Source organism: Ixodes scapularis, unplaced genomic scaffold (assembly GCF_016920785.2).
Source record: "Ixodes scapularis isolate PalLabHiFi unplaced genomic scaffold, ASM1692078v2 PGA_scaffold4__175_contigs__length_147842914, whole genome shotgun sequence".
In the NCBI taxonomy this organism is placed as follows: Eukaryota; Metazoa; Arthropoda; class Arachnida; order Ixodida; family Ixodidae; genus Ixodes; species Ixodes scapularis.
Genome location: NW_024609879.1, coordinates 146,764,760 through 146,780,521, shown reverse-complemented (window position 1 = coordinate 146,780,521; position 15,762 = coordinate 146,764,760). Strand labels below are relative to the sequence as shown.

Below are 15,762 nucleotides of genomic sequence, written 5' to 3'. Positions count from 1 at the left end.
ACCATCCGAAGAAATGTTGCCGCCATCTATGAGCGACGGCGGCAACCAGAGTTATGACGTTTTAGCGAACAGCGACATTTCAGCGAATCGACGTTTTAGCGAATAACGGGGGCGCGCGTTAACCCATTCGCCGCGCTGCGCTTACGCCGCTTCGCGGCGACAGTCTGCGGCGGCTCATTACAAAAATGTGAACCCATTTGGCCCACCCGAAAACGGCGCTGCGCGGCGTCTGACTATTCGCTAAAGTGTCATTCGGTGAAACGTGGGTGTTCGCTGAAACGTCATTCGATCAAGTGAGTGCCTCCCTGCGGGGGACACGATCCTGGGAAAACTAGCCCTTCTCCGCTGTAAAAAAGAAAAGGACCTGAGCGCTTCGATGGAAGACATCGCGAGCCAGGGTCAAAAAGCTCTTGGAGCGCTTGTGCAACGACTGAACTCGAGACAAACAAGCGCGCTGTGCGGGTTCAGCGTGCAGACATTGCCTTCTTTTGCTTTAGCTCGCCTCTCTTCATCAACGTTCTCTCGCGGCAGATTTCATGTACCAGGGTCCCTCGAAAGTAAGCCCACCGAAAGAAACCTAGGTAATCAATACTTCAACACAGCAGTCTTTGTAGTAACGTATGATTTAAACAAGAACACGAAATTTTAGAAAGCGCCATATCTCCAGCTACGTGGGGATGGCAACACCCGACGTCCGCGACCACAGTGACTGGAAGGCAGGGAACAAATATAGTTTTCCCACGGCCGTTGCTTTAAGGAGCGAGTGCTTCAGCTCACAAAGTAACTCCCGCCGAGCAAAAACGTGGTTTCGTTCTACAGAATGACGGCATGACTGGTACCTGGCACGCTAGCGTCAGAGCCACGGTGGAAGAAACATTTAGGTGATGACTCTGTCCGACGCGGCGACATTATGTTCTGCGCACAGAGCGCTTCACTCGGACGGGGATAGATGGCGCCCAAGTATGGGATCGGGATCCCTCCCAAATCGACCGCTCTGGTTTTTTCTCCCCAGCGGTGGTCCTGCCATTCCCTCGCTCACCGCCGCTACCAAGTCATCGGAGTTCGTAATTCTGTGTTCTCAAACTTCTTCGGGTTAAGGCTCACCCTCGTGCACGATGCTGGCACTTGTGATTGACACAGCACCAAAGCAAAATACGAGGCCAGCCACTGGCCGCACACCACCACCACACCGCGAAAAAGGCGAGCACGCTACGCCGCCGACACCGTGGCCGCCGAGGGACCTCATACCTCAGCACCCTCCGCGACGGCGCGGAACTAATTACACCTGGTTTGAGGCTCGCTCCCCGCGGAGGGAGCGGCCAGTCGTCACCTTTGTGTTTCTTCCACTGTGGTCAGAGCGTACGCACACACCCACGAAAAAAATTCCAAAATGACGAGACGGCAGGAAAAGCGGCGCAAAACCAGATGGACGATTGATGCAGGGTATTTCCCGTCGGGCGGCCGCTTGTGCCCACGCATGCTCAATTACGATACTCGGTTTAGTTTGTTTTGAAAGGTGACCGAAATTGGTCCTTTGGTGCAGGCTTGGCGCAGATTACCCATATTTTGGCAAAATTCAGTAAGATGTAGCAGGGTTGGTCCTTTGGCGCAGTTTGGCCCAGCAAACACATTACTGGTAGAGACTTCTAGCCCAGACAAGCAATTGCCATACACAGTATATTTATCTTTATCCTGAACTACCTTAAGATATGAAAACTCGTACAGTAAGCTTTGCAGCCCACCTTGGTACAAGACAGTCTCAAAAAAAAAAAAAAAAAACTGCACGAGATATACGAGGCACGACTACATTATGTGAGCACAAAATTATTTGAATCAACGAATTACCTGACCACAGGTCAGCCACATAAAGAATCGAGGCACATCACTTCCAGAATGCCAGCTATGTAAAAACACTCATTTATTCCAGCAAAAACGTGTTTTTTTTTTTTTTGCTCTTCTCCAATACACTAAACAGCCAAGAAAAAAAAATCCTCCAACACGACAAAAAAATGCACACATCTAATCTCACATAACTGTTTCCAATCAGGCACGGATGCACACCAACCAACCACACACCGAAATTTTTTTAAACGCACATCGCACACCAGCAGTTTTTCTTTTTTCCCCTTGAGGTTCCATACGCAACACATAAGAGAGAAAAGATGCACAGACATACACGCTCGGCATGTGCACAAAATCCGCCCAATGCCACCATCTTTTTTTTCCTTTTTTTCTCACGCACACACAACACTCACGCCACATTCTCCCAGATGCTTCACGTAGTGGGTAGCTTCTTCACATGCCTCTCGTGCTTCCGTCTTCCGCCGCGTCGCTGACCCGAAAGACTGCAGAGTCATCTTGCATCCGTCCGGTGGACGTCGCGTGCTCAGACGGTCTAGAAGAGGCACGCTACCTCCCGCTGCACTCGTCACTGCTTCCGGTCTTCCCGCAAGCCCGAAAAATAAAATAAAATCGGAACGGCACAACCGTAGGACTCTGACGGCAAAGACAGCGTTCGTACCGTCGGAAACTCAAATAAGCTACAACGGAAGCGAGTTAATAAATATTGAAACGCAAGAACGTCGACGTCGGCGCTCGACGACGAGTGAAAACGAAAGAGGAAAATCAATGTCGTGGGTTGTGGAACGTCTCTCTTCCAACGTTCTTCCTCTGTGTTCCGCCACAGGTGTCGGCCGCAGGGTCGCAGTTGTCGTCGTCTTCTCAATTCGCATCTTGAAAGCCACGCGCCGTCTGCCCGTGGTCGGGCAGAGTACTCTGTGTTTGCGATGACAGACGCCCCGCGACGAGAAGTCCTCTGTCGGAGGCGTTCGCTCGCCAGGCACGCACGCACACACGCACACAGGCACGCACAATCGCACAGCCACACTGCAGCCAGACCCACGAAGAGCGCCGTTCCTCTTCCCAGCACCGACGGGACGTTTTCGGCGGAGCGGGAAATCCCCACTGGTACTCCGGGAAAGAATTTTAACCTTTGGAAGATTATATGAAACCAACGCTGGATCGAAAATGGATGTTGGGTTGACCGACGTGGAAGCAGTTTCGAACCAACGTTTGAAGTTGGAACAAGCCGGCCGTCGATGTAGGCTGACGCGTGCACGAAGTCGAACCGGCGTTGTGCCGAGGTTAGACGCGCTTGCCTCGACCGAGATTAAGCTGTCAAACGTGGAAAGGACACTGAGATAACCTCTGAACAAATTCTTGAGGATTCGACTCGTGTCGAGTTACATCGAAATTGTCTCGAGTAACCAATCTCAGACCCTCGGCGTCAAGACCGTTTCAAAATCAGACTTCGAAAATCTCGGCACTGATCCAATCTAGCCGACACGACGGCCAACCCTAGCCAGACAGCGGCGGGCGGGACAGACCGCAAGACGACTCCGCGTCTTCGTAACCAGCAACCAGGAGAGGCGACCAAAGCCGAGGCAGACAACCGTCGACGACGCAGCGGAGGCGGTGGACACCAAAATGAAGAAACTCCGTCCAAAAATTTCATCTCTCGCAAAAGCGTGTTTTCGATCAGAGTCGAAGGAGGACGTGAAGGGGGGGTGGGGGGAAGGGGTGGTATGGTAAATATACAGCAACGCAAATATAACTTATGCGACGACAAAAAAAAAAGAAATGACTCGAGAGAGAGGGGCGGGGGAGATGGGAAGCAAAAGCAGGTATAACCACTTCCGCGAGGGGGAAAGGGGGTGGGGGAGAGAAGAGGCTTTAGGGGCAGTCGCACAAACACGCCTGCACTAAGGAAGCGGAAAACCGGCTCAGTCCTGCATCTCTTCTGGGATCTCGTGGGGATTGAGGATTCCTGGAACGAGCATCCTGATCTTGCGCTTCTCTTCTTCTGCTTGCCGCAGCGCCACCTCCCGCTCTTCGAGGAACAGGTCGCTGTCGTCCTCGCCCGTGTACTCCTGCATTCGCGTGAATTGCACCGGTCAAGACCGTCTCAAAAGTAGCCCCCCCAAATCTCAAAGGACAACTCCGTTTCAATTCTGTTATTGAAAACACAGTGCCGTTCTCCTGTGTCATCTAACGAGACTGCCTATTAAATATTGGGATCTAAATACGTCAAAATGTTTCAAATAAAGGGCCGGTAAAGTTTCACATGCACCATGTGGCCGAAATCTGCAAACTCAAGCTGGTTGTGTTCGCCGCAATCAATAACAGTCAGCCAGTAGTGAGCTACGAAGTCAAAGATGTCGCCTTACGTTTCGTGTTGCTTTTTTAGGCAAAGCCTCCATCGTGTGAAAGATTATGTGACTGCACCACATGGTTGGGCATGTATGGTTATGACAATGAAAGACCAATGTTGCCCATTCAAAACACCAGACTTTTCGCGATATATGACACGGGGCCGTTCATTAGTACTTCGCATTATGAAATCAAACATCATCCCAAAATTTCTAGCATAGAGCGGAGCTGCTTTTTAGGACTAATGATAGCATAAGCACCAGTATTTTAAATTGAAAGGAAGTGTAAAGTTGCAGATATTGGGACGTTCCATGAGCCTGCATTAGCAACGGAAAAAAAGAGCTCTAACCAAGGTTCACTTCGAAGCACAGGAGTCATGCATTTAGCCAGGATCGAATCATACAAATTTATCAATTTCGGAAACTAGGTACCGTATCTACAGTAAATACGGTACATAGTGAATACGGTACCTCTGTTTTTAAAATTTGAATATAGGTCAACCTTTTTTTTTTTTAAGAAGAGAGGAAAGGTAGCTCCATGCCCTCGGTAGGGTCACAGAATTTGGTAACGAATGTAGGTCGGAAATATTTAATCGCGATTATAGCTCGACCCTTAATTTTTGACAACATTTCCCCCCCCCCCCCCCCCCCAAAAAAAAAGATAGACTTATTGTTGAATAAGTATGGTAATACGGTGGTGTAGTACTGTCATACTGACCCTGATTTGAACTAGGAAGTCCCGCAAATGCTCCTTGAATGCCTGGATGTCTTGATTCAAGTTGAAGAAGCCCTGGACTGTGATCTTCACTTGTGCGCTGCAACAAAACACAAGGTAAAGTAAGGTTAGTACTAGATTGAATCCTTGATACATTGTCTCAAGAACTCAAAATTGCCCCTCTAATATAACACCTGCGATAGAACAGCTATTTGTTTGTGTATTGATGCCTACCAACAGCAATTTGCCTTTCCCATAGGGCAGTGGTTCTCAAATGGAAGTCCGCAGATCCTTTGGGGTCCGCAAAGGCATTTTAGGGGTCCGCGAAACAATGCCTCATCAGTCAAACCCGGCAATAAAAGTTGTCTTTTTTTTTTTTTTTTTTCCAGAGTGAGAAAAAATGTTAATCAAAATATGAAACATGCACAGTGTTTCCCGATTAAAAGCGTTTGCACAGAAAAAAGAAAAACTGCAACATAGATATTGCTTCAAGATACTAAGATGTAAGTGTTCAGTCGCAAAGTACAAGTGCGTGCATAAAGATAACTCAATTTTTTTTCATCAAATCTACACGTGGCTATATTCGGGTCGCGACTTGCAAGAAAGAACATAATCACAAGTTTGTGCAAGGCCAACTTGACACTCAAAATGTTGGAACAGACAATTTGGAAAGCGCAAGGAATAGCTAAATTGTATTCGGTCAATGACATATTATTCATAAAAAAAACTGAAAAGTAACGACAAAGGTAATGTCGTTACTTTCATCGTTACCTCAGAAAAAGTTAATTGAGCTACAGTTAAAAGTTATATTTTTTAAAAGTAACTCATTGCAGTTACAAGTTACCACAAAAGTAACAAAGTTATGGTAAAGTGTTAATAGCAACGCATTACTACCCAAGACTGGTTTATCGGAGTTAATTTTTTCAGATTCCCCATTCTCCGGAATTCAAAGTCAGTTTTTGGGCCTTGTCAATTTTCCAAAATTTGGAAATAAAAAACTGAAAGCCGTTTACAACTCCCTGTAATACCGAATTAGAGCGCAGCTCTTGAGGAGGAAGAGGGAAGGGTACTGGGGGGGGCGTCAAGTGACCTGGGGGGGGGGGGGTCACGTGACGATGCCGATGATGCCATCAGTGACGTCACTGATGATGTCATCAGTGACGATGCCGATGCGGATTCCGATGACGTCATCAGTGACGATGCCGATGCGGATTCCGATGACGTCATCAGTGACGATGCCGATGACGTCATCAGCGATGATGACGATGACGATGCGGATGTCAGAGACGTCACTGATGACATCATCCGTGATGATGACGATGACGATGCCAGTGACGTCATCAGTGACGTCGCTGATGACGTCATCAGTGATGATGGCGATGACGATGCAAATGCCGGGGACGTCATCAGTGATAATGACGATGACGATGCGGATGCCGGTGACGTCATCAGTGACGAAGACGTCATCGGGGAGGTCACGTGACCTTGGGGTGACCTTGATTACGCCGACGCCGCTCAAGCCGGGAACGGGCCCCTAAGAGCTGTGCTCTAAAATAAACATCTGGATTTGGGTGCCGATACCAAACCAACCAATACACACTCAAGCTTACAATTCATAACTTCTCCAAGAGCCCAAATTTCCAACTCAACGTTTAATGGCACTATCGGCACTTTACCACAATGGAGTCGCAGCAATGGTTAGGCAGCAATACGGCACTACGAAAACACTTCAACGAATATGGTGGCAGGTGCAACCACACGCAAGAGCGATACTCAATTTTAATAAGCGCGAGCTCGGCAGAAGCCACAAGGAGAAAGCACCGGGCTTTCAGCATCCATACTCAGCACGCGCAACCGTGCATGCAAGCATCGTTCAGGGCTACACGCTTCGCATACAGATAAAGTGAAACAAACTAGCACAGCGCAGTACTGCCTAGTTGACTGTAATGGCACTGACTCCGAGAGGTGAGAGAAGGCGGTCTTGAGCAGGTTTGCGACGAAGTCCTGGACGTAGGCCAGGTTGGCCAATCCGTTGGCCTGCTGCAGGGCTGGGTTGAGCGGCACCGTCACCCGGTTCGCCTCCACTATGCTGAACATGTACGCCAAGATGGTCGCCTGCATGGACAGCCCTGGACACAAGTATGTGCGCCGTCAGCGTCAAGTCCAAGAGCCACAACACAATTAAGACCAAGCTCGCTTACAATCATTTCAAAATTGGAATTATCCAACCAGAGAAACGAGAACCTTGCAGGCGTCGCCACCAACTGTTTGTTGCAGTGCTGGGAGAGTTGCATTAACCCGTTGTGCCAACTAAGATAAAAAAAAGCTTGTGTGAATAGCGACTCATAAAGAATGGCACAGCATCATCCGCGTCGCCAGCACTGCAACAACAGCCGGCGTGCACTATGTCGTGGCTTTCCCTCACGTTCCGAGGCCTACAGTCAAACTCAATTCTCCGACGCCGCGCCACTGCGGTGGTGCTGCTGTCGGCTCTGCGCAGGTGCTTTGCCTCTCCAGAATCTGATTTCTGTGCACGCACAATGCCCACACCCGGTGTGGGCAAACGCGGGCTTGTTTACAAACAGTGAGTTGGTCGATAAATGATGCATCACTGGTCAATTCAATCCACCACTCCCCCAAGTCTAAAGATGGACAAAAGAAAAGGTCACGACAAACTGAAGAAAAGCCTAGAAACCTGGTACATTCTTTGCTGCAACACTTCCGATAGTGGTTGCAACGCTTTCATGCACCGCCGTAAGGCTAAGGAAACCTAGCTTCATCATTAGGCAAGCCCTTAGTTGACACCTTTGTTACACTGCCACAATGTCGGGGCAACATAGCTGCAATGCCAAACCAGCCCTTGTGTGCTGCGACACCTTTGCTACAATGCTGCAATGCTGTTCTGTATGCAAGCTCAAGAAAGCTACGGCACCTTGAAAAGCGGCCGCGACGTATCCGTCACAATTTTTCGCGGCTACTTTCCGTCGCAATGTCGTTCCGTGCGGTCACCCACCTGCGGTGTGGGAGGTGTCCGTGACGACGGAGAACAGGTGCTGCATGACGTCCGTGTAGTAGGTCTGGTAGAAGCTCTGTGACGCCATCTCCTCTCCCGCTATGTTCTGCAGCAGCTGGTACAGGATCTGCAGGCCTGGTAACATGCAAAGGCACGCAGCCTCACTGTTAAAAGCGCCGCGCGCTGGTCTTGCCGTCGAGCAGTTTTCAATGCCGACGACGAGGAGGGGAGAACGGCACGGCGTCCCCTCGAATGCCGGACCTCCAGCACGCGCTCAAACTGAGCGTGCACACACGCGGCTTAAGGGACGCCAAAGTGCTTAGGGAAGTAGGAGCCTGGAGACGGGACAACTCAAACTCCTCTCTGCCATTCTCATTGTGTCAGTGACTATGGCAGTTGACTGGTTAGCTGGGTTCAACGCAACATGATATGAAAAAAGCTTTCCTAGAATGAAAGGCCATTCCAACGAGAGATCCCCACCTTAAAATATTTTTGTTATTTCTCGATTATTTTAGCTGGAATTCCTACATTTGATGCAATATGGTGTGTGGTTTAAAAAGCACGACTTAATAGCGAACACTTCTGCCCTCTCAAAACTATGGCCAAGAGGTACTATGTCTATGTTTTACACCAAAACCAGAAAGTGAAACAAAAGCACCCTTACAGCTTTGGGCATCATACTAAAAAAAGCAATCACACATCCTAATTCCTTCCCTAATAATTTGAAATAAAAAATTACAGGTACTACCAGTTAAAAATTTGGTTGGTATGAACACTCTTCGGAAATCTTCACCTTGTTGCATCCTCCAAATGAAGAAGTATCAAACCAAACAAGCATCACTCCAATCCAAGCTCTTCATTCAGAGATAATCACGGTCAAAACATTGAGTTGCGACAAAATACATTCATTTCGACGTAATATTTTCAAAACTCAAAGCATACTCCTAGCCAGCCTGGACATGCGATTTTGACAAAGTGGTTTTGTGGAGTAGTAAGTTTTTTGCTTTTTCCAAGATTGCCACCAAGGAGACTGCATAGACAAAAACGGCTCACCGACGTCGGCGACATTCCGCATTGTGTGTTTGAACGCCCAGATGATGGAATCGAGCACGAGCTTGAACTGTGCAGGAGGAATATTCAGCAAAGCTGGAAGAGAACATTCGGCGTCACACACCTTTCCTTACACAAACAAGCGAAATTCAGCGACACAGACCTAGGCGCCGGATCCGGACGCCAAGGCCGCATTCACATCGCTGATACATCAAATTAAAAATCACGCAAAAGACAGCCTGCCAAAAACGTCCGAGGCGTGGCTCTTTCTTGAATGATGGTCGTGTCACATTAGTCCTACAATAATTGAGTGCAAACATTGCTCGAAGCACACAAACATACGAAGCAAAGGTGCTTCGAAGGTGCTCTAGGCGAGTCCGCAGATAGTCCTGTCATCAGGTCTACAGTAAACACGACGTCTTTTGTGTGATGTAGGATTCATTCGTTAGGCACCGACGTCGCAGCCACCTACAGGAATTAACGCACTGCAGTGACTCATAGCGGGGGCTAGAAACGAGGCTTCTTTACAAACTCAAAGCAAGCAACTCACCGGGGAAGCAGTGAGTAACCACAGCCTGGAGAAGAAGGAAGAAGTTGGTTCTGTGTTCTGGGAACTCCTCAAAGTCCTGCCACAAATAGAAAACGGGCAGAGAAGACAGATCAGGAAAACATGCCGCGTGTTACAGCGACCTCTAAACTGTTAGTTCCGAGCGCACTTCTCCGAAAGTGCTCGGCCACTGGGAATAAAAGGGCGTTAGACTCCTGGACAGTTTGCAGAAATAACAGTGCTGTCGTAAATGTGCTAATCAACGAGCTTTGTTGAAATTGATTAAATACTTCGGAAAACGCAGTCGAGAGCTTTAATTTGGTGATTTACAAACTGTTAGGTCAGTCTAAGCTCGTTATAGCAGACCCTGATTTTGACCAAGATTTCGGTCTGTTGTAAGAGGAGTACGTTGTATAAAGATATGAAGTTGAGTCAATGGTATGTAGAGGAAAACCAACCAAACTTCATAAATCGGTATGTTACATCCAAATGTCTGTTGTAACCAGGTCTGTTGTAACGAGCTTAGGCTGTAATTAGCTCAACTTGACCCATGAAAAAGTGGGGAAGTAATGCGGTCAAACACCGAACCAGAAATGGGTGGAGGCGGCAAGAGCCAACTGTACCTTGTTGATCATACTCAACGTGCACTCGAACACCGCGTCGAAGATCTTGGGAATCTCGCAAGTGATGAAACTCTGCGAGCAACAAAGAGAAAATGGATGCTGTCACGCACGGGCCACTAAACGAAACAAAAACGCCTGTTGGCAACACTGTTGCCTGGGAATTCAAAGGACTAACCAAAGTGTACCTTAGTCCTACAGAAAAAGTTGGGATACGGTATGTTCAGTGCGTTTTGAGCTGTTAGGTTAACAAACAGTGCCACCCGACTTCACATCATGACATTACAACCAACCATCTGACCATGTCACATGACATGACCATGATGTCAGGGTGTCACGTGACTTGACATCAAGTAACATCGCAACCATGTGATCATTTCACATGACATGACAGTACAGTGTTGTCACAACATTCCTCTCTCACATGACCTCACGTGACTTCAGCTCATGCGACATCATAATGTCGTGATGCAGAGTCATTCAGTCACAAGATGACTGCCACGCTGATGACATTGTGTGAACACTGTTCGCTAAATGTAGCGCCGACATAAAATCGCTAACATTGGTGAGCGTGCCACAGAATTTCGTGACAGTTTCCTGTGATGTCACCTCATCTTTTCCTCAGAACTCCCAGAGGTTATTCTTTGTTGAAAATAAAAAGGAGGAAAAGGTAAAAAGAAAGTGCTCACCTCTAACCGGTGCACAATCATGGACATGGCGGAGAGTACTTCAGGTTCCCGGGCAGACGGCACCGTGCACCGCTGGTAGTCGAGGAGTACCGCATCCAGCAGCGGGGGAATGAAGTTTTCAAGCACCTGGAAGTGTGGGAGAAAGACAAGAGTGTGGAGAGGTTGTTAGGGCTTTGCAACTCCACCGCACGGAGCAGTCCTAAACTCTGCCGAGTGTTCCTTGGGTGGGCAAATATTTTGGAGAGTGAATACAATAGATGCGGTAACCTCAAAATGATTCGGTTCTGTCTCGGAATTCTCTACATGATGCTATGGATACAGTCTAAGCTCGTTATAACGAACCTTGATTTTGAACAAGATTTTGGTCTGTTGTAAAAGGAGTATGTTGTATGCAAATACGAAGTTGAGTCATTGATATGTGGAGGAAAACCAGCCGAACTTCACAAATCACTATTTTATATCTAAATGTCTGTTGTAACCAGGCCTGTTGTAATGTGCTTAGACTCCGTGAAAGCTCACCACAGAAAATGAAGCAAGTGTGGCATAATAGATGTTACGCGCACGCACTCTCACCAACTTCTTTTACTTATCATATTTACACACAATTTGTGAGCTTTTTTTTTCAATTTGAAGCATAAAATAAAGTGCATGATCTTGTGAACGTGTGACTCATAGTGGCATAGAGAGTATAACAATAGTAGCATCCTCATATTCCCATAATATTACGTACATTCCATCTCGCAAATACCGCAAAACCATAGCTCTAGTGCAGGGGTTCGCAAACTGGATTCCACGAGCTCGTCTCATCGGTTCCACGAGCACCCGAAATTCAGTAACCCCTCCCCCCCTAGTTTAACCTTCCACGGACTGAGTCATGGATTGAATCGGTGTTGTGAAAAGAGCAATCTCACCCTTCGCACTAATATGCATATACATTCTACACTGTGCCCCAGGTTAACCTCTCTGCCTTCTTATTCTGTCTGTAGTACTCCATTTTGTCTTATTCCCATCAGTGCAAAAACTCTAGTTCACTATCTAAATGCCTTTATTGCCCAGTACTTTTGGTTGGCAACAAGAGAGGAAGGGGGGGGGGGGGGGGGGGTTTCTTTGGGACTTTTTGAGGCTCGCTGGGGTTCCCTGGGACAAAGTTTGAGAAACTCTGCTCTAGTACAATGCGGCTCAGGGGTCGCCCTATAGATGGCGCCAGCGTACCAGTCTCTTCTCTCATCTTAAGAGATTGGAAAAGCTTGGTTGTAAGCAAAAGCAAGTGTGCAAACAAGCCTTAAAAAACCACTGAAAAGAAAAAAATGTTTTTTTTAAACGATCTAATTGGGCACGTGTGACAAAAAATTGATTTTACCAAAAACCTGTTTGTTTAGCAATATTGGCGGCGCGAGATTTATTTTCAATTCTGCAAGCAGTCCATCACGTTACAGAATGGTCTAAACTCTTTCCATCCCAACAATATGGTCAGACACTCTCTCCACTTCAACTGGTGGCAAAGCCAATCCACCTCTCCTCCATGCACCAGAAATGCCCAGAAAGAGAACAAATAGAAAATAGGTGACTGCCGACTATATTGTGTCTCGTGCCGTCCATACTGCCCTAAAAAAAAGGGGTTTTTTTGTTGTTTTTTTCTTGGCGTAAAATTTATTTTTTGACACGCACGTCCCTGTTCAAAAAAAAATTTTTTTTTTTTTGTGTGTTTTTTTTAGGTTAGAGCGATGCGGCGCCAATGCAAATCTCAACACCACTTTCATTCAGATGCATTCTGTGCTTAAAAATACAGAAAGACGAAGGGACACCTGAATGGCTCACCATCTTGGGGTCGTTGGAGCGTGACACCCATCCCGAGATGAGCTTGAGGGTCTCCTTCTTGACGGTGCGCATGGAGCGGATGAGGGGCTGCTTGGTGACCACCTCCCCGTTGAGGGCCACCGCCGCACTGATGTTCTCGCTCATCACCTTGTACACGTTGAGCATGTCCAGGTAGATGCGCCCCAGCTGGGTCACGTAGGGGTGGCCCAGGGCCTTGCAGGCTCGCACATTCGTCTTGAGGATGTTGCCCAGCTGGCGCACCGCATCCGCGTCCTTCAGCACGTCCACATTCTGCGTGTGCGCCACCAGGGAGAGTTCAGTCCTGGCATATTGTCACGGCGTGACCTAGAAGCTTTGGGCCCACAGTGCACGCGAGACTGATTTTGAAAAAGGCGGGCAGTCATTGGGGATGAGGTACCACCTCACATTCCTCACCAGAGGCAAGATCTAAGACAAGGTCCTCGAAGATTAGATCCTATGACAAGATTTTAAAGGTAAGATCGTGGACAAGATTTTCATACCTTATTTTAGACAATGTCCTCAAAGATAAGGTATCTTAACAAGATCCTCAAAGATAAGGTATCTTCGACAAGATCATCATCAAATGTAAAATCTGATCTTAGACAAGAACTTTCAAAGACCTTAGACACAACCTATAAAGATGATAACTTATCCTTGATGAGGCCCTCGAAGGTGAGATCTTACCTTAGACAGGGTCTTCAAAGGTAAGATTTTATTCCAGACAAGTTTTTCAAAGATGAAGTCTTATCTCTGACATGATGCTCCATTAAAACAATATCAAATAAGATAAAAGATTACTTTATGAGATTATCAAAGATAAGACCTAACCTTAGACAAGACTGTTCAATAAGATCTTAATGTCAATAAGATAGTTAGAGATAAGACTTCACCTTTAGAAAAGATTGCTATATAAGAACTTAGCCTCATTAAGATCAGACATAAGACCTATAGACAAGACCTTATCTATGATCGTCCACCCTCATATAACGTCATCTCGCGGACAGTCGCCAATTGTAAGAACAATATCAAGCGTGCATTGGTCCCCTGCGGCCCCACGCCTGTCACCCAAAAGGCAAGAGCATGCACAGAACGATTCGCCTCCCAAAAGACGTACCTTGCTGGCCTGTTTGATTATGTCGTCCCAGACCTGGTTGGGCAGCAGCATGTAGCGGTCGACCAGGCGTTCCTGCACGGCCTGGTCGGCCTGGGCACTGATCATGTAGCCCACCGCCTCGCAGAAGGTGTGCACCTGCTGGGGCTGCAGGTCGTAGATGATCGAGCTCATGTTGGCCAGGATCTCCTCGATGAAGGGCACCGCCTCGCCCACTTGCACTTGCACAAAGTGCCTCCGGCATTTCTGGGCGATCTTGATGAAGGTGTCGCACGCCATGTCCTGCACCCCTTCGTGGGTTTCTGGAGCAGTCAAAAAGGAAACGGGGTTCCCAGTCATCTCTTTGAGAAGCAGGGCATGCGCCCGTGCAGGCCAGGAAACCTGCGCTTGCGGCGTGGCTCCGGCCTGTGGGTCGCTGCTTTCACTGAAAGCTTACTTCGCTTCAGGCATAGGAAGGACTAATTCCTTCTCTCCCTAAGGCACAGTGTAAGATATATGTTGAAGTGGAGAGATTTCTGGTGCGAGGTCTAAGCCCGCGCATGGCAAGGTCCCAGCAGACGCGCCGAGCAGGAGCGTACACGACCAGGTGCCATGGCAATGAGGCACTTTTTTTCTTTTTCAATTTTTTCTTTTGGTTGCACTGTCTGACCAGTGGAGACGCTGTCAGCCAAGGCTACTCGGGCGCACGACAATAGGACTTTATCTGGTCTACCGGGTCGTAGCGCTTGCTGTGCAGCGCATCCTCACCTGAAGACTATCTTGCATTGTGCTCTAATGTGACCCGCAGCAAAAGCTACATGCCTAAACTAAAGCCCCTCGATGCGTCCATGCTCGTCTTGCAAGCGACGTCAAATGCACCGAAGCACGAGGACCGTGCCTCGTGTGGCCCTTAGAAGCAAACAACGGAGCAGCACTCGCTCGTGGCACGTGTCTTCTGCATTTGCATGACGAGAGTTGTCGGCATACTTGAAAAAATAAAAGTGAAGGATATATTTTATCAGGGGGTTAGAGCTTGAACAGGTACTGCGGAGCCGAAGTACAGCGAGTTCGCTAGAAACGAGAACAGAGTTTTTCGGCTTGGGTAAATAAACGAAGCGTCGCAGAAAGCTCAAACTTCGTGAGAATCTGATGCCAGCGGTTGGGATAGAATGCTAAAGTTTAAAAATATGAAGTCATCTGGATCAAAAGATAATTAAGAAAAACTAAATTTTTCTTTGAGCCAATGTTTAGCTAAGCCTAATATCGGCAAGACAAGAAACAACACTATCGGTGCCGGTAGTATCTATTACAGTGAAAATAAATTGTCAGCAAGGAAAACATTATCCCCTTTAATGCTGACAACTTTTTTTTTCACTGAAAAAGATGCTACATGCTCCCAGTGACATTCCTTTTTTTAACGATATTAGGCTTACATGGACGTCGGGTCTTTGAAACTTTTGTTTCTCTAACCGCCAGCGTCCCATTCTCACGAAGTTTGAGCTTTCTGCGATGCAAAGTTCATTTACCCGGGCCGAAAAACACTGTTCTCGTTTGTCGGAAACTCCCATTAAATCCTCAAGATTGCGCTTATGGTCCTTGCTGCAGTTGATGCTAAGGTTACAGAATGTAAACGTGAAACAAAAGGAGCATGGCAGCTACAAGCAGCAGCAATAGACAATGCAGGTGAGCCGTTGGATATTTCTTGCAGATTCTCCAGAATAATGGAAACAAAGAAAAATACAAGAATGCCTCAGCTACTGTTGCGTTTGAGGCCTGGCTCGTGACATATAGTACCCACGAATTAAATGCAAAAGGTAAAGTAGCTAAACAAAGTACCATATGCCGCTTCACCAGCCCTCCACGGGCAAAATTCTACGATGATCCCAAGTCAGACGCTGCGATTCTTAGCGCCTATATGCTGTCTTATTGAAAATGTAAAGCAATTAATTTATATAAAATGAATTAAATTGCAGAAGAGTGTCCCTCTTTAT

The 15,762-nt window shown here is 47.4% G+C and overlaps 1 protein-coding gene across 2 annotated transcripts in view; it reads right to left on the bottom strand.

Annotated features, from left to right (window-relative positions):
• Nucleotides 1–15,762, bottom strand: part of LOC8029842 (exportin-1) — a 52,269-nt gene that overhangs the window by 5,795 nt on the left and 30,712 nt on the right. Inside the window, exons 14-23 of one of the 2 annotated variants that reach the window (XR_005797949.2) lie at nt 13,796–14,094; nt 12,661–12,951; nt 10,843–10,968; nt 10,157–10,228; nt 9,537–9,612; nt 8,990–9,082; nt 7,937–8,071; nt 6,881–7,052; nt 4,927–5,023; nt 3,101–3,929 (exon numbers count right to left, since the gene is read on the bottom strand). Coding sequence is in view for 1 of the 2 variants with exons in the window: in XM_029966788.3 (XP_029822648.1) it covers nt 3,783–3,929; nt 4,927–5,023; nt 6,881–7,052; nt 7,937–8,071; nt 8,990–9,082; nt 9,537–9,612; nt 10,157–10,228; nt 10,843–10,968; nt 12,661–12,951; nt 13,796–14,094 (1,508 nt within the window). In the remaining variant the exon portion in view is untranslated. Of the gene's footprint in view, nt 1–1,894; nt 3,930–4,926; nt 5,024–6,880; nt 7,053–7,936; nt 8,072–8,989; nt 9,083–9,536; nt 9,613–10,156; nt 10,229–10,842; nt 10,969–12,660; nt 12,952–13,795; nt 14,095–15,762 lie in introns of those variants that run through there. The other variant, XM_029966788.3, reaches the window with a different exon arrangement.